Genomic DNA, 27,659 nt, shown 5'->3' with positions numbered 1-27,659 from the left:
TGCAGTAGCTAATATGACGGGCATTAGTGCTTCACGCTACTAATTTCTTCCAACGGACACTGATCATATTTTTATTGCACCCTTTGCATTTTACCCTGTGCAGCAATTTGCTTATTGAAAGGCAATGGAGTGGACGGATCCCATTTCCATATTTTTACTTTTTGTCCTGACTGTTCTGTTTATTATGAAAACTGAAAAATTCTGGAATAGCAACTTCCAAGAGGATTTCCCCCCGGGACCAAAGCCTTTACCCATCATTGGAAATCTGCATATAATGGACCTGAAGAGGCCCTACCGGACTATGCTGGAGGTAAATCCTTTTGGGTGTTTGTATTATAACATTGTTCACCAAACCCCGTTATCCCCAAGGTATCAGAGGGTATCCTCCATCCCTTCTACCTGTCACTACCCGGATGTGTAATGCAATGTTAAATATAGGATCATTTTGCCTCACCCTGTGCAGGTTGAGCGAGAGAGACAGAGCGTAGAGATAGAAACCTACGGTGAAAACCTGGCCTAATTGAAGGCAGTAGCAAAATTCCCATTGGCTTCAATAGAACCAGGATCTCACCTATGGTGTATTCATTTACTTTGGAATGTTATAGATCCCTAACATCAGTCACATCCATGAGCCCAGCATTGTATATAAATGGTCATGGGCTTATACTTGCCACATCCAGCATAAATTTGACAGAGCTACTTAGTCATTCTACTGCATGCTAGAAACTGACACAAAGGTCTGGTTTTCAGTTAGATCTGAATAGATTCCACTTTGGGGGGCACACGTTTGCATCAACAAATAAGTCTACCCACTATGAATTCTGGGCGCAAATACAAGTTAGACATTTTACTCTGCAGTTTATGAGTACAAGGTAGATGTTTCAATACTGTAACAGCAGGTGCAAATTTGTATCCACAAACATGCTGCCTTCCCTAAAGATCAGACTCAGAGGAGTCCAGGTTGTGTTGTATGCCCATTTCTTTGAATATTTGTCTAAATTACTTTTTGCCACAACACGTTTAACAAGCAAACTGGACCAAATAGATTTCTGGTGCAACACCACTGACTTCAATGGATGAATTTGGCCCACTATGTTTATCATTCAGTATTCAAGCCTCTACTAGATACATAGATAAATAGTCTGAAACCTTATACTCACACTGAACTGAAACGTTTAACATTATAGAGAACCCTGACTTGAGAACATATTTTTTACCAAATCCTGCTCTCAGCTGCAGCAGCCTAACATTGGAGTAACTGCATCAGAGGGTTGCCAGGCATCCGGTTTTCGACATTAAAAGTCCGGTTGGCAACGCAGCAGGAGCCCTGGGCCAAGACATCCTCCCTGTCTGCCCTGGCTTCACGCAGCTTCCAGAAGTGGCCATCAGCTTCCTACAGCCCCATGGCATATGGGCAACCAGGGAGGCTCCATGCGATGCCCTCACACCGAGTGCTGGATCCCCAACCCCCTGCCCCAGCCCGGAGCCTCTTCTTGCACCCCAAACTCCTCATCTCCGGCCCCTCCCCAGAGCCCGCAGCCCCAGCCGAAGCCTTCACCCTTGTCCAGCACCCCAACCTCCTGCCCCAGCCCAGTGAAAATGAGGGAGGGTAGGGGAGAGCGAGCGACGGAGGGAGGGGGGATGGAGCAAGTGGTGGTCCGGACCTCAGAGAAGGGGCAGGACCTCAGAGAAGGGACGGGGCTGGGGTGTTCGGTTTTCTGCGATTCAAAAGTTGGCAACCCTACTGCATTACCATTAATGGAGTTACACTGGTTTTATACAGGTGTAGCTGGCGCTATGGTTTTGCTTATAATTAGCAAGATTCATTAATTGTATATCTCCTGTGGTTGTTGAATAATTGTAGTTTTTGTTATATAATTGCTTTATGAGATGAGTGCGGACAATGAAATGACCAGGCCCGGCCCAAGGACTCAGAAGTCCAGGCATCTGAAAATATATCTGCAATGCAAATAAATCAACTTAAAGTTTGGACCAAACAAATCTGGGAAATACGGCTTATAAATAGATTTATGGGTGTGTGTGTACATATAAACAATGAGAATATTTTCAATGCTAGCTAAAGACTCTGAAACCAAACTCTCCCTGCCTCTTTGAGCCAGCAGAGGTGGAGATTTGATCTGAAAAGCATGAAACAAAAGGAAAATGGTAACATGAGAAACGGAGTTAGGATTTTAAGGTCAAAATGAGGCTAAACTGATTAATAGGTTGGGCAGTTCCTTCACTGTGGAGGAGTCCTCAGACCTGCGTAGAGCTAGTATCTCTGGCTCCTGGGTCACCACCCCACATAGCATCGGGCAAAGAAGTGGGCGGAGGTATGACTGGTGTGCTGCTGTGCTCCAACAATCTCTAGCTAGTATAAAGGAACCCAGGGAACCAATCCAGCCAACATACCTTAGAGCAGCCCCATCACTGCTCTAAACTCTGTCTCTGGGCTGCAATAGAACTGGACCTCAGATCAGGGAGGTGCAACCAGCTCCTTTTCACTCTCTATTCCCCACTGAACTGCACCTTCTGGACGTTGGATACAGACAACAATCTGTCCCTATATTTTCATGCTCGTCATCTAAACAGATTAACTTAGACTGTAAAATCTTTGTCACAGTGACCGAATTTATGCAGCACCTAGCACAATAAGGTTCTAGTCCAGAATGAACACTTTGGGAACTATAGGGTGACCAGCCATCAAGACACATTTTTGGAGGGTGGGGGGTCTAGTTGTGTTTATAAGACAAAGCCCCTAATATCAGGACGTCTGGTCACCCTAGGGCATTATGACCCAGTGGGAGTTAGACACTTAAATACCTTTGAGGATCTGGGCCTATCATCATAATTAATAATTAAAACATTGAATGATAGCCTTATTACTAACCACAGCTTCTTTTTCTCTTCACGTAGGAAAGAATTTGACATTGGAATAACATTCAGTCATGATGGCAAAATAGTGTTGAACCAGCTGTGACTTTCACTTCTTTCTTTAAGTCATTGTATTTTCTTCCCCATTTAAGCTGTCAAAAAAATATGGCCCAGTCTTCAGCATTCAGATGGGATGCCAGAAAATGGTGGTGCTCTCGGGATATGAGACAGTGAAGGAGGCTCTTGTGAACCAGGCAGATGCATTTGCAGAGAGACCTAAAGTCCCAGTACTTGAAGAGATTTCAAAAGGATATGGTGATGGTTTTCTTGTTACTCATAAGCCTAACTTACTCAAACAAGTGGAATGGTTTCTCTGTGGAGGGAGAGAATGGCTTAGGGGCTGGCATGCGAATTTGGATCAGTATGTCTGTCAATCAGCATAAATGAGGAGTAACTTCAGAGAAGCCCATGGACCTGAGGCTAAAAGTGGTGTGAGTGAGAGCAGAAACATCCTGAATGAGCCACAAGTTCCTTAGAACTAGTCATACCCCCTGTACCCATGTCTAAGGGAGACTAAGTTAAGGTCACATGCTGCAGAAGCGTAAGGAGATGGACACTTAATGGCAGCATTGCTGACTTTCATGATATTGTTGTGAGCCTCATGATATTGGGTGTTTTTCACAAAGCCCCAGCTCCTTTAATCATGTGAAAACATCCGCTTGTATTTTTTAAAAAATTAGTTTCTAATGGAACCTGCTGGTGAGTGTCTTACAGGTTTCACACACTGTGCTGCTCCATAGAGAATGTGAGTTGTTACAACCCCAAATTACAATAGCTTGGCTGTTTAGCTCAAACAGTAGCTGCAAGTGCTTTTAGCACTGGAGGTGCTTCATTTAATCCCCTGTGTATCAGCTGTGAAAGCCCCTGTTACTATCTCTGGTTGAGGTAAAAGCTTGAAAATATGAATCTGAAAGACTGAAAACCCAGAAGGCAAGTACAGAACATACAATTTGTTGTTGTTTTTTAAATTTGTTACTTTTTAAAATCCTATGATTTTTTTGGGGACCTGACAGGTGATTTTTAATGTTTGGGGTTGACAATATGGAAATAGTCTCCTCTCTAGTTTCACTTACACCTTCCCCTTCCTCCCCTTCTGGGTCCTCAGCCACCATCATAGGCCACATAGGATGGTTGTAAATAGGTCTCGGACAGACAATCTTCCCTATTTGGGAAAGTACGCAAGCAAGTTCTTTACTTTAAGCATGTATTTAACTTCTATTGACATCAATGGGACTTAAGCTATGCTTAAAGTTGAGCATGTGCTTAATACTTTACTAAATAGAGATGTCTTCCTGAACCAGGACCTCACTGAGTACAAAGGGATCCAGAGGAAGGGAATGTAACTGATGCCACCTTGGGTAGGACCTCTGAATTTGGCCCACGCTCCAGATAGTGATTCTTCTGGATGTTTTTGCTAGACTGAGTGATTATAAAGCTCAATAAATATGTTTTATAAATTACAATTTAAAGAACTTAGATAAATTCTTTCATCTAATTTATCACACTGCAAAAACATAGAATGGTTTTTGCATGATATGGATTTTCTGATTACTGTAATATATTTAAAAATTGTTAATTTATTATGGTATATCTTAAGGCTGGAGGAAATGTTTCTCATTTCAAAATGTCCATGATACTGGGATGGAAAAAACAGAAAAAAATGTAGATTAAATTTTCATGACCAAAATCTGTTCTTTTATCAGATGTGCAACTGGGCAAACATTTTCAACAATCAGATTTTCAATGAAAATTTTTTTCTGTATTTGGACCCCAAAATCCCCCCAAAAATTTAAGAACAATTTCATGAAAATTTCCCTCCCCGATTTTTGACTAGCTCTAGAGCATCAAAATGAATGTTCTGGGTGTAAGGTTATATCTCTAAGAAGTATTTATTTTAATTATTCTGCTGACTTGAAGCTCTCCCTCCACTTCAGGTGTTATTTTTTCTCACGGCAATAACTGGAAAGTGATGCGAAGATTTACTCTCACGACCTTACGAGACTTTGGAATGGGCAAGAGGGCCATAGAGGACCGGATTGTTGAAGAATATGGATTTCTGATGAAGGATATTGAATCTCATAAAGGTGGGTGTGTGTTTCACTCCACAGACACTTCTAATTTTTGTTGCATGTGCCTTTGAAGAGGCGCCAAGACAAAATTCGTCATCGTCTCATCCAACATCCACCTTTTTAGGAAATGTCACCATCCATGTTGTGTTGATTTTGACATCTTTTTTTCAGCAACTGGTTGCACTGCGAAGCATTTTGTGAAGCAGTGAGATTTTGCACCACTCCGTTGCTCTCTCTTTCTGCTGGGCACGCATGGCCTGCTGAAGCCAGCCTTTCGATCTAAAAAGCGTGCAACCATAGCCCCACCCCTTGTTCATCCCCAATCTGTGGGACCTGGAAATGTAAGGCCTCATGCACTGTGAGTCATGTGAGCAGATCTATTAAACACTGGGCCAGACTTTCAGTGGACAAAGTGTGTCCCTCCATGTGCGGTTCCTCCATTAGTGACAATCTTTGATTAGTTCAGAGGCACCAGGAATTGAAATGAAAGGTAACTGCAAAAACAGAATATCTATAACACAAACACGTTTGCTTCCCTAGTTTAACATAGAGCCCTAAATGCCCTTTGATGCAAGATGCCCTAGAATAGGAGACATAGTCCTAGATCCTCAAAGATGTTAAGGTGTCTAATTCCAACTGAAATCAGTATACCTTGAGGATCTGGGCACTAATATACAATTAGTTTTCTTTTTATTCAGTATTACTTCTTACTTGTCTTTTTACCATTTCTGTGAATTGCAGTAGCCAGCTGTTAGATTATGAGAGTTAGTTGGGTGTTTGTGCTGACTTGTGGCACTTATCTATATACAGTTTGTGAATGCTGTTTGATTTTATCAGCTCCCTGCATATTTATGCCCTTCTGGCTGTCCTCTGGTGTATTCTTGAATCATACTTCTTGGGCTAAGGAGAAGGGGGCTGGTGTCTGGATGTCTGCCTCTGAATGGGACAGGCTTTGAAGATCATCAGTTGAATGAGCCTTGCCCTAGTAGAAAAATGGCATGGTTGCAACCTAAGTAAAACCAGTTTTTCAAGTGTGGACTCTGTTGAATGGTAACCACTGAGAGAAATCCTTGGTTACCTGAGGGAGGTCTTGAGGCTGACCAGGAGGGTCACATGACAGAAGGATTAGAAGTTACAAAAGGAGCAGGTCTGTTCTGAGCAGCTCTGTCACACCAACCAGAACAGGAAGAGAAAACTGACCTGGAGGAGTGAGGTCTATGAAAGGGGACCGGTTAGAGTTACCAACTTTCTATTTGCTGAAAATCAGACCCCTGAGGCCCCATCCCCACCCCACCTCTTCCCCTGAGGCCCTGCTTCTGCTCTGCCTCTTCCCTTGAGGCCATGCCCCCTCCTCCACCTCTTCCCAAAGGCCACGCCGCCACTCACTCCTTCTCCCCCTCCCCCTGTCGCTCACTGCTCTCCTCCCTCCCCCTTCCTCATCAGTGGATCATCTCCACCTCCCTCCCTCCATCCCCAGGGTGGACTCACTCTGCTCTGGGGGTGGGACAGGAGTTGCAGCCTGGCACAGAGCCTGCCTCCCTGCAGATAGGAGGCAGCACTGGCTGAGCTGGGGCTGGCACGGGTTGATGACCTGGCACCTGCATCCCACCCCACCCCTGGCAGTAACCAGACTTTTAGTATCTGGTCAGTGCATCTAACCAGACACTGCCAGGTCCCCTTTTCAACCAGAGTTTCTGGTTGAAAACCAGGCATCTGGCAACCCTTCCCAGGACCCTAAAAGACATTGAACAGATCCCAAAGAATGCTCAAGAGTGGTGAGGAAACTGAGGCATACAGGGAGGGGAGGTGCAGGGAGGGTATAGTTTGCGGGTGCTGGAGGGGTGTGTATGTACTGGGAGGGGGAATTTTTGGAGTACTGGAGAGGCTATCTGGGGGTTGCTGGAGGGAGATCTGCAGTCTCATGCCTGAGGTGGGAGGGAATGTTGCTCCCTGTCATGGTGGCAGGGCGACTGGCTCAGACCGGGACACAGTGCCAGCCATCAGTCAGCACCTCCCTGCGGGACTCTCCTCTTCCCCAGGGTTGGGACCCAGGGCCTGGGTTGGCTGGAACCTGCAGCTGCAGGGAAGGGACCAATCAACTCTGGCTACAGGTGAGGGACCAGTCCAGGCACAGAGACCCGCTCTTTCAGAGCTGCAATGTCTGCTCCACAAAAATCCCAGACATTTCCTCTGACTTGAAAAATCCACCTGGACAGATGGTTGCCGGGCGTCCAGTTTTCAATCAGAATGCCCGGTCTAAAGGGGACCCTGCTGGCTCTGGTTGGCGGCGCAGGGGGGGGCAGGGCTAAGGCAGGCTCCCTGCCTGCCCTAGGTCTGCGCGGCTCCCGGAAGCAGCCACCAGGTCTTTGCAATCTGTATGTGCATGGGTGGCCAGGGAGGCTTCGCATGCTGCCTCCACCCTGAGGGCCTGCCCCACAGCTCCCATTGGCTGGGAACCACAACCAATGGGATCTGTGGGGACGGCATCTGCGGACACGAGGGGAGCAGGTGGAGCCTCCCTGGCCGCCCATGCGCCTAAGTATTGCAGGAACCTGGCAGCCGCTTTCTGGAAGCTGCGGTAAGCGCCGCCAGGACCCTGAACCTCCTCCCGCCCCCTAACGCCATGCCCCAGCCCTGAGTCTCCTCCTGCATCTAAACTCCCTCCTGGAGCTCACACACCAACCCTCTGCCCCAGCTATGAGCCCACTCCTGCACCCAAACCCCTCATCCCCAGTTCCACCCCAGAGCCCACACCCCTGCCAGAGCCCTCACCCCCTCCCACACTCCGGACCCCTCAGCCCCAGCCCGGAGCCCCCTCCTATACCGCAAAGCTCTCATCCCCAGTCCCACCCCAGAGCCTGCACCCCCAGCTGGAGTCCTCACCCCACGCACCCCAACCCTCTAGCCCAGAGCCCTCTCCCACACCCTGAACCCCTCATTACTGACTCCACCTAGAGCCTGCACCTCCAGCCCAGAGCCTATACCCTCCCCTGCACGCCAACCCTCTGCCCCAGCCCGGTGAAAGTGAGTGAGGGTGGGGGAGAGCAAGTGACAGAGGGAGGGGAGTTGGAGCAAGCGGGGGCAGGACCTTGGAGAAGGGGCGGGCCAGGGGTGGGGCGGGGGGGTAGGGCAGAGATGTTCGGTTTTGTGCCATTAGAAAGTTGGCAATCCTATGAAGGGCAGAGGATCAAAAAAGAGGAAACATCTGGGAAAACCTGTATGAATGGTAACCCTAACAGGCTCCCACTTCCCAAGAATGGGTACTAGACAATCTATGCCCAGGGAGTGAGCCTAGGGGCTGAAGAAAGGGCCAGAAGCCTACTCAGACCCATGTGAGCTTAAAAGATCACAGAGCCAGCAGATGGGCCCAAACCCAGCAGCTCGGTGAGTGTCACAGAAAAGGACCATTGGCCTATGATAGCAGTTAAGGCACTAGGCTGGCACTCAGGTAGAGCTGGGGTCAGTGCCTGCCTCTGCCAATCTTCAAGAAAGCCACTTAATCTTTGTTTGCCTCAGTTCTCTATCTGTAAAATGGGAATTAATAATTCTTTTCTCCACCCTTTTTCCTGTCTATTTAGGTTGTGAGCACTTTGAGGCAGGGACTGTTTCTCACTATGTGTATTTACAATGGCTATCACAATGGGGCCATGATCTTGATTTGCCGACCTCTAGGTACTACCGTAATAGAAATACATTGTAATAACTCACTGTTAACCATGCTCTTTGCACAATCTCTTCTTGCATTTGAACGCTGTTTTCAGGAAAGCCCTTTGATATCGCTACAATTATGAATGCTGCAGTTGCCAATATCATTGTGTCAATATTACTTGGAGAACGGTTTGACTACAAAAATCCCACATTCTTAAGACTACTAAGTTTGATGAGTGAAAACGTCAGGCTGGCTGGAAGTCCGTCAGTTACGGTAATTCTGGTGATTTTAAAGTCACTATTCAAGTGCGTGCAGTACACACACAGTAATTGTGTGCTGTATACTTACATGACATCAAATCATTTCTACCAATCAGAATAGTCCAACAAATAAGAGGATAATACATATGTCTATCTATCTATACGCCCCTACACTTACCATCATAGTAAGTGGGTGTCTGCCAGATATTTATGGATTTATTCTCACAACATCCATGTGAAATACTAGTTTCCACATTTTAGAGATGGTGAAATGAGGCACAGAGAGATTAAGTGACTTGCCCTAGGTTACGTAGGAAGTCTGTGACAGAACTGGGAATTGAAACTACCTCTCCTGGATCCCAACATACCCTTAATAACAAACCCATTAAAACTGTCTGACAATAATTCATTTGAAGTTCAGTGGCAGTTGTATATCAATTCTGGAGGACATGAACCAAACTAGCTCTGAAATGAATTCCTTAGTAGTTCATATATTTATATATGTAGATGAAATGAGTTTATATTATAACAAATCTGTAGAGACTTAGGACTTCCAGGCAGTCAATTGCTAGCATGTTACACAGCATGGTGGTAGTGGAAATATAGGTAAAATCCTTCTGCTCCAGAAAAACTGGGTTTTTCAGTTCCCAGACTCTCAGCACCTCTAATCCCCTCTGGTTTCTCTGAGCACAGCCCCTCTAGGTCTCATGCCCTAGGCCATCACGTGCCTCTCAAGATGGAATCCGGGAATTCTCCCACACTCAGACTAGGTCCTAGGTTGCACTTCCCTGCTTAACAACCACGATCACTCCAGCAGCAGTGACCTATGCAGAGGCCTTGGGCATTGGTACATCTTGATTCATTGATCATAGATTCCAAGGCGAAAGGGTCCATTGCGATCATCTAACCTGACCTCCTGTATCACCCAGGCTGTAGAACTCCCCGCAAATAATTTCTAGAACTGATCTTTTAGAAAATCATCCAATCTTGATTTAAAAATTGGCAGTGATGGAGAATCCACCACAACTCTCAGTAAATTATTCCAGTGGTAATTACTCTCACAGTTAAAAATGTCCACTTATTTCTTATTGTCTAGCTTCAACTTCCAGCCTTTGCATCATATTATACCTTCTCTGCTAGACTGAAGTCCCCGTTATCAAACATTTGTTCCCCATGTAGCTAAGTATAGACTGTGATCAAGACACCCCTTAACTTTCTCTTTATTAAGCTAAATAAATTGGGCTCCTTGAGTCAGTAAGGCATGTTTTCTAATCCTTTAATCATTCTTTTGGATCGTCTCTGAAATCTCTCCAATTTTTCAACATCCTTCTTGAATTGTGAAACCAGAACTGGACACAGTATTCCAGTAGTGGTCAGATCAATGCCAATTATAGAGGTAAATAATCTCTCTACTCCTACTCGATATTCTCCTGTTTATGCATCCCAGGATTATATTAGCTCTCTTGGCCACAGCATCACATTGAGAATTAATGTTCAGCTGATTATCCACCCTCCCCCCCCCAAATCTTTGTCAGAGTCACTGTTTTCCAGGAGAGAGTCCCTTATCATGGAGGTATGACCTACATTCTTTGTTCCTAGATGTATACATTTACATTTAGCCATACTAAAATGCAGGGCCATCCCTAGGGGGGGTGATGGGCCTGGAGGAGAAGCAGAAGCTCTCCCTCAGGTGGAAGGGGTGGAGATAGGGGTAGCCTCCCCTAGCCAGCGGTTCACATGCTGCCCATGTAGCACCGACCAATTGTGCCGAACCGCAGGGCTCCCCAAAGCGCGGGGCCCAGAGAAGTCGCCCAGATTCGCCATCCCCTAGGGATGGCTCTGCTAAAACACATAGCACTTGCTTGCGCCCAGTTTACCAAGCGATACAAATCACTCTGAATCTGTGACCTGACCTCTTCATTATTTACCATTCCCCCAATTTTTGTGTCATCTGCAAATTTTATCAGTGATGATTTTTTGTTTTGTTCCAGTCCATTGATACCAATGTTAAATAGTGTAGGGCCAGGAACTGATCCCTGCAGAACCCCACTGGAAACACACCTGCTTGTTGATGATTCCCAATTTACAGTTACATTTGGAGACCTAGCCATTAGGCAGTTTTAATCTATTTAATGTGTGCCATGTGTGACAAAGTTCCGCCTCTACCTTGGTGGGTCCTGCACTTATTGGTGGATTTGCTCGCTTCACAGATCCACCCTGTGGGTCAGGAAACAGTCCAGAGACCTTCCCCTCTGGTAGAAGCTATAGTCCAGGTCAATTCCTCCTGTGTTTGATCAGGAGTTAGGAGGTATGGGGGGAACCCGGGCCCGCCCTCTACTCCGGGTTCCAGCCCAGGGCCCTGTGGACTGCAGCTGTCTATAGTGCCTCCTGTAACAGCTGCATGACGGCTACAATTCCCTGGGCTACTTCCCCATGGCCTCCTCCCAACACCTTCTTTGTCCTCACCACTGGACCTTCCTCTTGATGTCTGATAATGCTTGTGCTCCTCAGTCCTCCAGCAGCACACCCTCTCACTCTCAGCTCCTTGTGCCTCTTGCTCCCAGCTCCTCACACTCACTTCCACTCCCCAGCTCCCCCTGGCTTGACTGGAGTGAGCCCTTTTATAGCATCAGAGGGGCCTTAATTGGAGTCAGGTGCTTAACTGCCTCACCTGACTCTTAGCAGGTTAATTGGAGTCAGATGGTCTATTAGCCTGGAGCAGCCCCTGCTCTGGTCACTCAGGGAACAGAAAACTACTTATCCAGTGACCAGTATATCTCCCTTCTGCTACTCTGCTGTTCCCAACTGGTCTGGGTCTATCACATATGTTAATTCTATATCCTTCTAGGTTTTTTATTACAATGTCTTGCTGTACCAAGTCAAAGGCCTTATAGAAGTCTAAGTTTATTACATCAGCGCTATTATCTTTATCAACCAAATTTGTAATCTCATAAAAAAAGTCAAGTTAATTTCACAGGATCTATTTTCCATAAGCCCATGTTGAGTTCCATTAATTACATTACCCTTCTTTAATTCTTTATTAATCAAGTCCCACATCAGCTGCTCCACTATCTTACCTGGGATCAATGTCAATTATCCGAGTCACTCCACTCACCCTTTCTAAAAATTGTCACAACATCTCTGCTAGTGGCACACAATAGTTTAGTCTCACCCAAGTTATTGGGCTCAATAAGGGGTAACTGGCTGGGGTTTAGAGTGGCCTCCCATGTAGAAGATCAAACGAGATGATCTGGTGTTCCTACTGGCCTACATCTATACTCTGCTGTTCTGTTCCCTCCGGGGCAATGACAGTAGAAATTAGCAACCAAAAAGCCTCCTTAGGAGAAAGTATTATTTATTTAGAACAGAGGCAATTCAGAGAAAACCAATCTTAAAAACAAGCAAATCTCCTGTCATCATCATCATGTTCCCATTACGCCTTCGGTGTTTCGGGCAGCGATGAAGCTCCTCCACTCCTGTCTGGTTTTGGCAAGTCTTTCAATGGTTCCCCAGCTGTGCCTCAGGTTTTTCAGCTCGGCTTCCACAGCTCTTCGCCATGATGCTTTCGGGCGGCCTCATTTTTGCTTCCCTTCAGGCATCCATCTTATTGCTACTCCAGTGATAGAATCAGTTTCCAATCAAATCACATGGCCAATCCATCTCCAACGCCTTCTTGGCTGCACTGTGCAAATAGATCCTGGTTTGAGATTGTTCTGGGCTGAAAGATATGGAGGATTTTTCTCAGGCAGGTTAGATGGAATGAAGACAATTTGGACATATGTCATACTTTGTCATTCCCCAGCATTCTGCATTATAAAATAATGTTGAAAAGTCTCCTGTATATATGTCTAATTCTTCCCTAAGGCCGCCCATGCCCTGGGCCTGGGCACCCAATTCCTTCAGACTCTTCCACAGAACCTGTCAATGTCAGCCTGCCGCCTTAGAGTAATGACCCCCTGGACAGCCCCTGGTGACTGACAACCCCCTACCTCATCAGAGATTCAGAGAGCTTATGGCCAGAAGGGACCATAAAACCATCTAGTCTGACCTCCAGTGTATCACATTAAATTTCACCCAGTTACCAGTGTATTAGCCCAATAACTTGGGTTAGAATAAAGCAGTGGTTCTTGGCCCACGGGCCGCTTGTGACCCAATCAGCATGCAGCTGCGGCCCATGTGACACCCTCAGGGACATACAGGTAGTATATATATTATGTGGATGTGGCCCACATAACACATAGAGAGCTGCGTAGGTGGCCCACCATGGTAAATAGATTGAGAACCACTGGACTAAAGCATTTCAGTCCCCAGGAGACTGAACTGTTGTGTGCTACGGGCAGAGAACAGGAGAGACCAAGGTGCCAATGCAGTGGCAGGGAAATGATTAGGTAGGACATGCCCAGTTGATCCCTTAAGTCTGTACTAGGCTATTCTTATCTCAGAAGTCATTGTGTGGCTTCCTTGTTTGTCCTTCCCACAGCCCTTATTGAATTCAAGCATTATCGTTTATAACAAACATTCTCCTATACCAATATGTGTTATACAGTCCATCTAAATAACTAAGATACAAGTCAGTAATCATGGATTCTTACAGAGCACCTCCTACAGGATTCATAACATTTATTCCATTTCAGCTCTCCCTTCTGTCACAGTGAGTTTAAAAGAGAATCTGTATTAGCAGTAGAGCTGGTTGAAAAATGAAATGACTTTTGAAATAAATCATTTACTTGTGTTTTTTTCTGTATAAATTTGACATTTCAAGGTTTTTGTTTGTTTGTTTGTTTGTTTGTTTTTGACTAGCTCTGGTTAGCAATATAGAGCCTCTGAGATACTGATGAGCAGTTCTGATTCCATCCAGTGGACGGCAGTAGTTACACACTATCCAGATTGTTACAATATATTCAAAGTGTGACTACTTAATCTACCTTCTGGGATACATGTTCAAACGATAGAAAATTCATGATTGTTTGGTGGCACAATGCCAAAGATAAAAGAACCAGGAGGGACAGCAGCCTAGGAATTCTTGCCCAATTCTGTGCCTCAATTTCCTTATCTGCAAAATGGGCATAATGACAGTCACTTGCTTTTATGAATTGCTTTTAGCTCTTTGGCAGATAAGTGCTATAATAAGTGTTAAGTATTCTCATTACTTATTTTTGCTTACTCTGACATCTTAAATTCTTTCAGCTATATAACATGTTCCCAGCCCTTGGATTTCTACTCAGGAATTACAAGATTCTTTTGCAAAACACAAGTGAATTTCACTCTTTTATACAGCGTACTTTCATAGAACACCTGAAAGAACTGGACAAAAATGATCAGAGAAGTTTTATTGATGCATTCCTTGTAAGACAGCAGGAGGTAATTATGATCGCTGCAGACTTACATGTTTCCTTTTCATATTTTATATTTTAAAACATATTTGCATGAAAATTTAGCTTTGGTAAAGTATGCAACTAACAAACTAGCAGAGTTGAGCAAATAGCTTGCTATGACTAATGTATACAACATCCAGGGGACTGGACAAAATGACCTCTCGAGGTACCTTCCAGTCCAATGATTCTATGAAAACACGAGAGTGCTTGTTTGAAAATGTAACACATGGGCAATGAAGGCTGGTGTCACTGGTCAGTTGGAGCCGGGACTTGACATCTTAACAATGAATGAGAGAAGATGGGTAGGGTGGGAATTGGTGGGGAAGGGCCTTAAGAGTGAAGACTTGATACATTTGAGAATTGGTCTGAAATCAATGAGATGAAATTCAATAAAGACAAAAACTGCATTTAGGAAGGAAAAATCAAAAGCAAAAATACAACATGGAGACTCATTGACTAGGCAACAATTCTGCAGAAAAGGATCTGAAGGTTATAGTGGATCACAAAGTGACTGTGAGTCAACACTGTGATGCAGTTGAGAAAAAGGCAAATGACATTCTGGGATGTATTAACAGGAGTGTCATATGTAAGTGGCAAGTGATCATTGCCCTGCTCTGCTCAGCACCGGTGAGGCATCAGTGGGAGCACTGTGTCCAGTTTTAGGCACCAGATGTGAACAGAATGGAGACAGTCTAGAGGAGAACAACAAAAATGGTAAAAAGTTTAGAAAACCTGACCTATAAGGAAAGGTTGAAGAACTGAGCATGTTTAACTTAGCAAAGAGGATGCTGTGGGAGAACATGATAATAGTCTTCAAATAAGTAAAAGGTTGCTATAAAGAGGGCAGTGGTCAATCGTTCTTCATGTCCTCTGATGGTAGGACAGGAATTAATCAGTTTAGTTTGCAGCAAGAGAGATTTAGGTTGAATATTAGGAAAATCTTCCTAACTATAAGGATAGTTAAGTAGAACAGGTTACGTAGGAAGGTTGTGGAATCACAGTGTTTCGCGGGGGCCGGGCGAGGATCTCCAACCCCGGAGTACCCACAGAGAGTCGGCGCCTATGTGTGGAATCCCTGTCATTGGTGGTTTTTAAGAACACAGACAAACACCTGTCAGGGATGTTCTGGGTATACTTAATATTGCCTTGCCATGGGGGGTGCACTCGATGACCTCTTGAGCTCCCTTCTGACCCTACGTTTCTATGATTCTCTATTGGAAGCAATCAGAAGGGGAAGCCAGTGGAGGGATGCAGAGAGGGGTGACATGGTCAAAGCAATGAGCTGGGAAAAGGATCTTTCCTTGGGCAGAGGGACAAGCAGGCCACTTTGAAATGCACTTTCTATGAATAGTCTTGCCAGGAAAAGTCAATATCTCAGATATTTGCAGAAAGATTGGTGTACCTGATCTCCATTGTTTGCTTAGATGCCTGAGTACAGATGGTTGATTGTGCAAGATGGCAAGCTGCACATATGTGTGTCTGAGGTTGGACTCAATCACATATGGAGTAATTGTCCTGAGCTGACTCAGTTAGGTCTGGAAAACCATAGATTGAACTGCACTCAGCATGTTAGCTTCCTCAGCCTATAGCACTCGGGCTGGTTGTGGTTGCGTAGGAAAAATGCACTTCTCTGGGAGCTTGATTGTGGAAGGTGATGAGCACTCTGACTGGGATCCAGTGAAACACTTCAAACATGCTTAACTTTAAGCATATTCCTGATTCCTGGCATCAGTGGCTCTACCCTTGTGCTTAAAGTTAAGCACATGCTTATGTGCTTTGGTGAATTGGATCCGGAGTGCTCAGCACTTTTCAGGACTGATCCTTAGTAGAGAAGATACCAATATGTTTCTGAGGGCATCAGATCAAAGCCCTCTTGGTTCTTTAACATTTATTTTTTACTGTATACTTTATTATTTAGTAAATATGTTTTAGCTCTCTCCGTTATAACTGCCCACTGGAGTTCTTAGTGTGTTCATTTTTTTTTTTCAGGAGAAAAGTAATCCCAATGGATATTTCCATAATGCCAACTTAAAAAGCCTTGTGCAAAACTTGTTTGCTGCTGGCATGGAGACCACTTCCACCACGCTGCGCTGGGGACTTCTGCTAATGATGAAATACCCCCAAATTCAGAGTAAGTGCTTTTGTGACAGCCGCTAGCTTGACTGGCACAGGAGGGTTGAACAGGAAAGCTGGAGAGCTAACAGCATAAACTGCTACAGCTTTAGAGCTAAAGAGTCAGGCCTGACCGCAGAGAGCTGTAACAGATTCATATCCTCAGTGGATCAGGCACAGAGTGGGACATGGAACAATCACTTACCCATGGGTTATGCTTTTATTTCCTTAGAGCCAGATTCTGATCTCAGTTACACCTGTGTAAACCCGGAGCTATTCCATTCTACTCATTAGAATTGCTCCAGACTTACACTAGAATTTTGCTCTTGAGAAGCAGAACAATTCAGAGCAGAATTTAAATGGTCATAACTGTGAACACAGTTGTAATAATTGAGACCACACAGACCTACTTGAATTGTGAGCCTACCCCTTGGAAAGTGGGTGAAGGGTCATGAATTGTCACAATCACGTGTTATAGATAATTGTTTAAGAAAAGATTTAAGAAGGAGACAAACGGAATTAATTGAAACAGGGAGGAGGAGGTGTCTACTGGACACTGTTATGAGTGTGACTAGTAAACAAGAGGAAAAGGGAACCAGAATCAATGGATCAAAATTGTTACTTTGGAAATTAGACCTAATTGGTGCACAAAATAATGAGAGGATTGACCGTTCTACCCGCCACTCTTGGGGTGGGCCTTAAAAAGACACTTGGGAAGTTAAAAAAGGACCTTATACAACCCCTGCGGTTGCAGCAGAAGGATTTTTACCATACCACTCAGATTTTAATACGCCAGTAGGGATGCTTGACCATCATCACTGCCCCAGCAAGGACCCAACCCGATACATGTGAGATCTTGTTCTGTCTTCCCCTCCCTCTTGTGTCTCTTTCCATCCCACACAATCTCTGTGTGTGTGTGTGTGTGTGTGTGTGTGTGTGTGTGTGTGTGTGCGTGCGCTTTTCACCTGATCCTGAAATCAACTGCCCTGTCCTGCACCAGCATGACCAGGTGAGAAAACCCATCCAGCTCTGGTTGTCCTATGAAGGACCAGTGAAGGAGACAGACCTTAGCTGACCAACCAAATGATGTTCCTGGTCGAGGAAGCAAGCTGGGGTGCAGAGCAACAGCTGTCATGGCCCAACCTGCCAGCCTAAAGCATCAATCTCTGTGTGACTGACCCGCTGCCCTGTATTCTGAGAACATCAACAAAAGCTGTATTTCCCGCACCTGTCCTATCAGATCTCTTCTCTCCCTTCTATTTCTGTGTGTTCTTGTCAAAAGCAGGAAAGCAAATGTATTCCCGACTCAAAATAGAACAGAAATAATCCGTTTGTGCCCACCAAGAAGGACTGTTAGATAGAATAAGAAATTTTAACCAATATTCAACCACTCTCTCTCAAAAAAAGACTTTGACAGCTTTTCATTTTTTGTTTTGCATAATCACTCCATTTTAGTTGCAATGGTTTTTGCCTTGTTTTCATTCTTTCCCTTTTGTATATTTCAATCAATACACTTTTAACCATTGGCATGAATTTCCTAATGTGTTTGCCATGGTACTAGGCAGGCCAAGGCCTCTGTATACCAAATTCCAAACCTTGCTTAACACTCTTTAATGTTTAACAGTGACAGGACCATATTAACATCTTTAGCTCTTTGGGCAACGCACAGTAAGTTGGGCATGACTTGCATATATAGACCACACACCACCAGCTCTCATTTACTTCACTACAGCTCCACTGGTCTCAATGGAGTTACTCCTGATTACAATGAGGTGAGGTCAAACTCTGGCCACCTATGTTCTGGAGGACCCAGAGTTTGGTTCTGTAATAAAGCAAGGTTTTTTGTGGTTGCTGGTTTTATTTTTATGCTTTTCCAGTTGCTTCCCCTAACTCCTTTCTCTTTGGCTCTTGTAATCACCACACACAAAAACATTGCCTGCACATCTCAAACTCTGTTTCTGACATTCACAGGATCATTCCTTTCCAGTTCTACTTGGTGGCTTCTTGCCCGAAGGCTGCTTCAGGACACCATGAGAAAATTCCTTCATGCATGAAATTGACAGAGTCAACAGGGAAGCCTCAATTGCAAAGGCATTGAAAACTGTTTCATCTGTGATTAGTAAAGATTTTATTTCACAGTGGCCCACAGCCCATTCCCGTTTGTTTGATTAAGTACAGAAGGGCATGATCTAGTGGTCTAACACAGGCCTGGGTGCTAGGAACTCCTGAATGCTGAACCTGACTGTGGCCTTGCCAGCCTCTGTGAAAATGAGAACAATAGTACTCATGCATCTCGGGATTGTTGGGAAGTTAACTAGTTAATGTTTGTAAGTGCTCTGATAGTTTAAAAATAGAACTGTGCAAAGATGGAAGTTCCATTCATGAAGGCTTTTGAGGTTCCCCCATAGGGGAAAATTTAAAAAAAAAAATGTTTTGGGGCAATTGAAATATTTTGTTTCAACAAAATCAAAATGTTTCATGTCAAAAGTTGACATTTTAATTTTGTATTATATTATCATATAAAATGTCATGTAATACAAAAAAAAATTTTCTAAACAAAAAGTAGTTTCAGACCAAAAAAAACTCAAAATATTTCTCTGAAAAAATGTTAAAAATGCGACATTTTTGACATTGCCAGAACGTACTTTTCCTCAGTTTTCTTCCAGAACAAAATTTCAGCAGATTGACATGATTTCATGACGCGTTTCAGTTTTAACAGAAGGACATGTTCCAACAGAATGTGCCATCAAAGTTTCTGCAACCAGCTCTAGTTTAAATGACTGTCTATTATTCTTTGGCAAGCCAAGTAATAGGATAGGTTACCTGTGTTTTCAGAAGTTCTCTATTTAGTTTTGATATTGACAAATAAGTGTTTATAAACTCTAATATCATCAGTACCCCATTATTTCTGGAAAGAGACAGATTTTGGAGAGCTTACAATAGCACTTTAACATGCGCTTGTGCACCTCTCAAAGCCACAATGCACAGCAGCATTCCTTAGAGATAACTGAATCCTGATCTCTATTATATTTTCTCAGGCAAAGTCCAAGAAGAGATCGCAAGAGTTATAGGATCAGCCCAGCCACGAATCGAACATCGAACTCAAATGCCGTATACGGATGCAGTTGTCCATGAAATTCAGAGGTTCGCTAATATCCTGCCCATGGACTTGCCTCATGAAACCACTGAGGATGTGACTCTTAAAGGCTACTTTATTCCAAAGGTGAACAGTTTGTGGCATTGCTTTTCTTGTGTTCTGCGACAGGGTTAAAGTCCCGGTTCAGCTGATTGACCCTTTTAAGTCCTGGTTCATTGATTCATGTTGAATCGCATTGGAAATCCCGTGGCAGTATTTGCCATAGCATCGTTCACATACTGTAGCTTAAATGCTTATACCAAGCTATAGTCAAGCGACCATATTGACCTATGGAATAACTCCACTGACTTGATTTACAGGGAACTTACATCATCCCCTTACTGGCCTCTGTACTGCAGGATGAATCTCAGTGGAAGAAACCAGATACATTCAGTCCTGAGCATTTTCTTGACTCCAAAGGAAAGTTTGTAAAGCAAGAGGCTTTCATGCCTTTTTCAGCAGGTACTTTCTATTTTCATTTACTGATGTGGGGATTAGATACCCAAGAATCAACAGACTATAACATAAACTTGTGAGTCTTTAAATCTCATCCTCTGTTTCCCCCTTATGTGAGATAATCTCCCATTTTAGACTGTGCTACTGCTGAAAGCACATGTGCACCATTGGGTACTCTAATTTGCAACTTGAGGGTGCAGTTAGAGTCCCAGCTGCTTTTAAATGATCATATATCAAGGGGAACCTGATAACTGTCTTCAAATGTTCCCTAATAAAGTTGTGGAATCCTCGTCAGTGGAGGTTTCTAAGAACAGGCCAGACAAACACCTGTCAGGGATGATCTGTGTATGCTTGGTCCTGCCTGACTGTGGTGGGGGATAGACTAGATTACTGTGATGGGGTTCTCGGGGTGCAAGATGGACTGTTGAGCCGCTGAGCCCTCTGTCCCACCAACTTGGTATCCCTCTCACTCTGTGATGCTATTGTCAAGCCACAAACCTCTGGCAGGTACTGCACTTTCACAGAAATCCACAGGCAGGGACATACCTAACTGAGTTATATGAATGCTTCTCCCAGCCACTCATGAGCCAACAATAGAGAGGCTCCAGCCAATTCCCCCCAGCTCCCCAGTCTTGCTCCCCAGAACTGCACCATCTTGCCTTGGTCAGAAGCCTGACCACTGTAAGTTCATTATTCAGTCTGCCCCTCCCTCGATGGGGAAACGACACACACTAGCCTTTGTAAACTGAGCTGAGATAAAATAAATAAATAAAGTGAGATATCCTATCTCCTAGAACTGGAAGGGACCTTGAAAGGTCTTTGAGTCCAGCCCCCTGCCTTCACTAGCAGGACCAAGTACTGATTTTGCCCCAGATCCCTAAGTGGCCCCCTCAAGGATTGAACTCACAACCCTGAATTTAGCAGGCCAGTGCTCAAACCACTAAGCTATAAAATATAAAACAGATTTATTACATACAGAGAGATAGATTTTAAGTGATTATAAATAGCAGGCATAGTGGGTACATGCAGGTCACAGATCCTCAATGCACAGGCTGGGACTGCCTTCCAGCCTGGAACCACCCTCCCCCAGTTCTGTCTTTGTCCTCCAGATGTGTTTCCAGGTGTTGAGTTGTGGGGGGAGTGTGGCCAAGGGGTGATATCACTTCCCCTCTTTTATAGTTTTTCCAGCTTGCTGGAAAGATCTATGCTGTGACTTGGGGAATCAGTCAGTCCCCATTGGTCAACAGTCTCCATTGCATACGTGCTCTCTGAGAAGTCTCCATTGTATACAGTTTCTGGGATAGTGGATTCTTTCCTCGATGGGTGTTGATGAGCCATCAACCGCTGTCTGTCTACTTCATTGTTGTACCTGAAAGGCTGGTTGTGGGTGTACCCGACCTCACAAGATATTTCAATAACACACACCTTGCAAAACTTCATAACGTCACATACAGTGACAGCACATACAGTCCAACAGGATATTAATTTCAACAGACCAAGACTTTTAAAATGATACCTCACAAGGCATACTGTATACAAAACATATCCAAATTCTAAGACAGTGGTGAATATGTGGGTTCCAGGATGCTGCTTTGAAGCATAGAGTTTCACAATGACATCTCGAGCCCTACATTTCTGTGATTCTATAGAGCAGCTATGACCCGGATGGGTTATTATCCACCTATACCTGGCTGCGAGGTTGTGATCATTCCTTTCTAACGAGGATCTTGCTAATTTTCCATGCCTTTGTTACTTCACTATTCGGCTACTCCGATACATTCTATGGCTCTGATTAAGGTGATCATCAGTTGACTTCAATGGGACTTAAGCACTTGCTTAAAGTTAAGCACTGTCCTGAACTGAAGCCTATCTAGGTATGTTTACACTGCAATTAAAAACCTGTGGCTGGCCTATGCTGGCTGACTCAGGCTTTGGCTAATGTGCTGTTTAATTGTGGTGTAGACATTTGGGCTCGGGCTGGACCCCAGGCTCTAGAATCTGCACGTTAGGAGGGTCCCACAGCCTGAGGCTAAAAGTCTACACTGCAATTAAACATCCCTTTAGCCCGAGCCCCGCGAGCATGAGTCAACTGACTGGGCCAACCAGGGGTGTCTAATTGCAGTGTAGACAGACCCCTTTGAGATTACATCGTAATCAACTCAGAAGCTGAAAAAAGTGCAAATTGTGGCAGTTTGTGTAAGTGGAGTTTCTCATCCCAATCACAGGGCCCCAGTGTTCTGTGGTGTGTGCTCTTGGTCTGTGGGTGCAGTTTGAGATGTCGATTTTGACTAGAGCTGATAAAATATTGTTTGCAAATGTTGCCTGATTTAGGGAGTTAATCTTATTAATTTGGATCGTATGGGCTATCGGCTCGCCAATTAATCTGATCAGAAGATAATAAGGCTCTTGTGCCAGGATCCGACTACAAAGAGTTTGCAAAGGACCCTTGGGGGTATGACAGGACGCTCACACTGAGACAAATGTAATCTTAAAGACTTTTATTGAGATAAATAGAATTATAATTGAATACTAATCAAATGGTAAAATCAGAGTTATAAATGCAATACTATTATTCTAAAGATACATATAGTATTATACACTATACAACTTTTGATTACTATATTGACCAGCCTCGCCTCTGGCATGCCAAAAGAGTTCAGGTCCAGATTCCTTAATTTTTTGAGTGGGAGGTGCAGAGGTTAGAAGAAGTTAGAGCTAAGCGCTATTGAAGTTAACTTAGAGTTTTACTGAACTAACTGACTTAAAACTTAAAATTAAGACCTCACAGACTAATAAAACAAAGAACTAAGAAGCTTGGATCTTTGAAAACTTAGAAAACCAGCCCAGAAGCTTCCTTGGCATGGTGGGTCACCCCTCGTATAGGGCATGGGTGCTTGAGCCCTCCTTCTATGTCCAAACTTAGTTTCCTCACCCACTGAAATGTTGGGGTACACTTACTCCATAGGCTGGTATGTTTGTACGTATTGATGACATATACATACATATTATTGACATTAGCTCATTCTCACCTTTGTTATTTTTGTCCTCCTGATTATTTCGATTCTTTCCTTGTGGTGTACCTGTAAAGTTTACAGAGGGTATGAACTTAGGAAAGCCCCCTGTGCCAACCTGCTTCAATGCATCCTTTCTCTACCTATGTTAAAGGTCGCAGCCATGTATGGACGTCATACCTTAACTCATCACTATCTATCTAGGAGGTGAAAGTCCCAGACATACGTATGCTAACTTTGCCTTAGCTCAACATACAGGATGTGGCCTGTAGGTCCCTTGCATTACAGCCAAACTACTTTAATATAAACCGATAATAATAAAACCATCAAAACACTAAGAAATGATATATAGGCAAGCAAGCAGGCTAGCCCTGTAGCCTACGCAAATAGTCACAAACATTTTGAAAGTAACTTCATGCTGTGGAGTCTTCAAGCAGACTGTTTTTCACAACATTTTACACTGATTCTTTTTTTTTATTATTTTCAAAAGTTGCAGTTTTCTTAAATGAAATTTTTCACAAAGTCAAAATGATTTGTTTTAAAAAATTCAATTCTGAAAAATAGGCAATGGAGAACAAAAAATAATCCAACCTCATGACTGAAAATGAAGGAGGGGAAAAAACCCCTGAAAATGGTAAATTAAAAATAAAACCAAAAAACCCCTAAACACTAAAAAAAAAAGGTGTGGGGGTTGTTTACTTGGTTGAGATTTTTTTTAATTTCTCTTGGAATAGCGACCTGCACGATTATTTAAAAAAAAAAACCTAGGCTGCACCAGTAATATATTTGAAGATTAAATTTGTTCCGATTGAAAGGTTTAGAATATAATCAATTTTCATTTTTTTTTACCAGTAGGTCTATTTATAAGAAATCCTGCTTTAGGTCACACCTATGTATTCTTGAAGTAAATCCATGTTTAAACTCTGGATTTATCCTGTATTACTAAGAAGTTGTGCTGTGGTTTTTATTCCTTCTTAGAGTTAAACAAGCAACTGTTATTTGTTGTGCATTTCATTACAGGTCGGAGGATCTGTGCAGGTGAGACTCTTGCCAAAATGGAGCTCTTCCTCTTCTTTACGAGCCTCCTGCAGCGGTTCACTTTCCATCCTCCTCCTGGAGTTACCAGCTCAGACCTGGACCTCACCCCGGCGGTTGGGTTTACCACCCCCCCAATGTCCCATAAGATCTGTGCTGAGCCACGTTCTTAGAGCTCCTTGCTTTAGGCCAGGTCTCACTACAAAGTTTGGCAGATATACATATGATAGTCAGAAAATCACATGCCTGACATAGCTATGTCAGCAACACCCTCCCCCCATGTAGATGCAGTTTATACCAAGAGAAGAGTCTTTGTAAATAATAAATGGAGATATCCCATCTCCTAGAACTGGAAGGGACCCTGAAAGGTCATAGAGTCCAACCCCCTGCCTTCACTAGCAGGACCAAGTACTGATTTTGCCCCAGATCCCCAAGTGGCCCCCTCAACAATTGAACTCACAACCCTGGGTGTAGCAGGCCAATGCTCAAACCACTGAGCTATCCCTCCCCCCTTTGTGATGATCTACTTGATGTTGTTCAGGGAGGTAGTTTAAGGTCCTGGCAAAATATCTCATTTTGCCAGCATATGCTGGGTCTCCACTACAGGGCTTTGCTGGTATAGTTACGCAGGTCTAGCTATATCAGCAAAGCCGTTGTGATGTAGACTAACCCTTACTCATGTGTATCTTCAGGTTCTCCCTGGTACGCTGCCGTGCACTGGCCTTTGGCTATGGTTTGACCCATGATTTGTTAGGACCCCATCCTAGCCGCAGTTACACCAATGGGCAACTCCATTGACTCCAATGACGTTAGCAAGGTTGCATGGGTGTAACTGGGACTAGAGTCTTGTACTGCCCGTTACATTGTACAACCTCAGAGGAGCCTCCGTGCCTAGCCCAGAACTTGGCCATTCGCAAAATCACACATTACTGTGCAACCAAGAGGCAACATCCACCGGAGCGGGAGCTGAAACAGCAGACTGATGCAGAACACACGGTCCAATGTCCTCTGCACCAAAATCTCCTGGATGTTGCTATCTGCACAGATGCTGACCCTGCATCTTCAGCAGTTATTACCCCGTACGTTGATGATTTCCAACTCGATGGGAGGGACCTCAGAGAAGTGAGGAGTCTGCTCCGGAGGGAGGTGTGGTGATGACTTTCAGTACCAAAAAAGGAACCTCTGCACTACCAGGGCTGCCCCTGACCTCTGAAACTATATGTATCTGAACACAGATGAAGGATTGTAAGAATTACACAAAGTAAGTAACAGCTAGAGAAACACAGCAGAGAACAAGAACCTTTGTCCTAAAATACACTTCAAAGGCCTGGGGGAAGTGTATTTGGGGAGCAAAAAAGATACCTTGGCATCCTGCACCTAGCATGTAAACAGACAGCGGGTTTACATTCTTAAAAACTGGATCACAATCAGGCTTGGTGAAATGCTGCAAAAGACATTTGGGGTGAGATAAACTTACTTAGATTGGAGGTTAGCCTGGCAAGTTAAGTTAAGTTTAGCCTTTAGAAAGCATGTTATACTTGCTGGCAGAGGCAATGTGTGTGGGTGCGGGGGGGGGCATCCCCCCAAGATTGCTCAGTCACATGGTGCGGCCAGGCCCTCTCCCTACACAGTAGCTGAGCCAGGGAGCTGCGCCAGGGAGGGAGAGGCAGAGGCAGGAGGAACAGCTGGGAGCTGCTCAGAGGGTGATTTAACTCTGCAGAGAGGCAAAGGAAGTTGGAAGCATGCATTTCACAACGATATTAATGGCCAGCCTGACCATGGTTTCATTTAAGATCTTCCATGATACTCTTTGGTGAACCAGAGTGTACATACCAAGATCAGTATATGCTTGTAACCCAGTTGGCATTGAGGGGTTTTAGGGTCACACCCCCATACCAGAGTTCTCTATTCTCCCCCTCCTGCCAAAGGCTGTGTGCTGCACACCCCCATTTCCTGCCATCCCCACTTCACCCCAACCATTCTTCTTCTTTCTGTCTGGGGGCTAAGTCATTCCAGATGTCACCATGTTAAATTCTATTGGGAGGATGGGTAGAGTTAAGAGAAATGGGTATCCTTATACTAGAAAGCACTAACTCAACCATCAACCAGCCGTTTGAGTGCTAGACAATTGCAGAGGTGTTTGAGTCTGTGGCTGTGATAAAGAGCTGGCAGGGACTTCATATGTCTTCCATTTCCCCCTTTTGGTTTTTATTATCCCCCAAAATCAATGGATTTCTGACCATCGATGCCTAGAATAGTCCCTGAAATTTTAGAATTGATTATTGTGATACAGACAGAGAAATGTCAAGTCAAGTGTAAGGCCTTCACACAGGGCTGGATTTCCCCATCCCTGGGCTCATGGTGACCACAGGGTCACAGCACTGCTCAGGTTTGGCCTGGCCTCCCTTCTGTTATGATGGAGAAGCAGTAAGGCCAAATTTGAGTGAGTGGCATTGTAACCTGACACATGGGCTCACGGCACTGCTTAGGTTTGCTTCACCTTATGAATCTGGGCCCTACACATGTGCCTACTTGCCTATGCATTAATCCAGCCCTGCCTTCACAAGATCAGCCAAGTAGGAAAATGGCAAGCGTAGCTGTCTCACTAGTGTTTGTACCTCAACCAACTAACAAGTGTTATAACTACACTTAGCTATCTCTGCACTAGGATTGCAACATTTATTGATATGTTAAAAGTACACTGATTTTCCTACTACAGACAAGCCCTGAAAGAGAGAAACTGAGGCAGAGGGTAAGGCCAAGTTTTTCAAACTTGTCCAAACATGGATCAAGATACGTTTGTAACCCCGTTGCCAGTTGGCATTGAGGGTTTTTTGGGTTACACCACCCATACCAGGGTTCTCTATGCTCCCCCTCATGCCATAGGCTGTGTGCACCCTCCTCTCCCCCATTTTCCACCATTCCCAATTCTCAACCATCATTCTTCTTTCTGTCTGGACATTAAGTCAATCAGGCTGTCAAACGGGTTAGACAAACACTTGGCAGAAATGGTCTAATTATTACTTAGTCCTGCTTTGAGTGCAGGGGACAGGACTAGAACTAGATGACCTATTAAGGTCCCTTCCAGTCCTCACTTCTGTGAAACCTCTTCTTCCTTCTCTTCCAGTTCTAAGACTATGTTTTGGGGAAATGTACATTAAAAGGATTTTAGAAGGATGCCAGTGTATTCAATTTATTAAAAGTCTGTTTCCTTAGCTAATTATGAAAATAGTCAATATGAAGCTAACATTTGTATGTCTTTATTGTCTTCTATCAACTCAAATGCAGTGATAAATGTATATTGTTTAAATAATCAGTTCTGATCACCTAACATCTCAAAAGTTGAGTATCTTGTCCTATAAATAAAGATTCTATCTGCACTTAAAGTCTGGGTTAATATGAATAATGTGATGTATTCTGAAAGAGCTGATCATAATATATAGAGAGTGTTTATAGGTTGCTATGTAGTTTTCTATAGATGATCTTTTAAAATGAAAAACCCTGATCTACTATAACAAGCACACGCTCGCTTGCTCTTAGGTACTTATGTGGCCATTACTGTCTTATCTGAGTACCTTGCAATCACTTTAGTGTATTTATCTTCACAAGCCCCCTGTGAGGT

The 27,659-nt window shown here is 44.1% G+C and overlaps 1 protein-coding gene across 1 annotated transcript; it reads left to right on the top strand.

The window, feature by feature from the left end:
* LOC128834933 (cytochrome P450 2K4-like) lies at window positions 1-27,417 on the top strand. Its single transcript, XM_054024143.1, has 9 exons — window positions 1-310; window positions 3,027-3,189; window positions 4,869-5,018; window positions 8,765-8,925; window positions 14,100-14,273; window positions 16,277-16,418; window positions 19,438-19,622; window positions 19,856-19,997; window positions 24,023-27,417. The coding sequence occupies exons 1-9, from the start codon at window positions 125-127 to the stop codon at window positions 24,208-24,210; spliced, it is 1,491 nt and encodes a 496-aa protein (XP_053880118.1). The 5' UTR covers window positions 1-124; the 3' UTR covers window positions 24,211-27,417.
* Window positions 27,418-27,659: the final 242 nt, after the last annotated feature.

Source organism: Malaclemys terrapin, chromosome 3 (assembly GCF_027887155.1).
Source record: "Malaclemys terrapin pileata isolate rMalTer1 chromosome 3, rMalTer1.hap1, whole genome shotgun sequence".
In the NCBI taxonomy this organism is placed as follows: Eukaryota; Metazoa; Chordata; order Testudines; family Emydidae; genus Malaclemys; species Malaclemys terrapin.
This window is presented reverse-complemented; position numbering and strand designations above follow the sequence as displayed.

Bases quoted from the DNA above. Each gene is read 5' to 3' on its own strand.
- LOC128834933 (XM_054024143.1), top strand. From the start codon at position 125: ATGGAGTGGACGGATCCCATTTCCATATTTTTACTTTTTGTCCTGACT. The intron at 5,019-8,764 runs GTGGGTGTGTGT...CGCTGTTTTCAG, and splicing joins GGATATTGAATCTCATAAAG to GAAAGCCCTTTGATATCGCT. The intron at 19,998-24,022 runs GTACTTTCTATT...ATTTCATTACAG, and splicing joins TTTCATGCCTTTTTCAGCAG to GTCGGAGGATCTGTGCAGGT.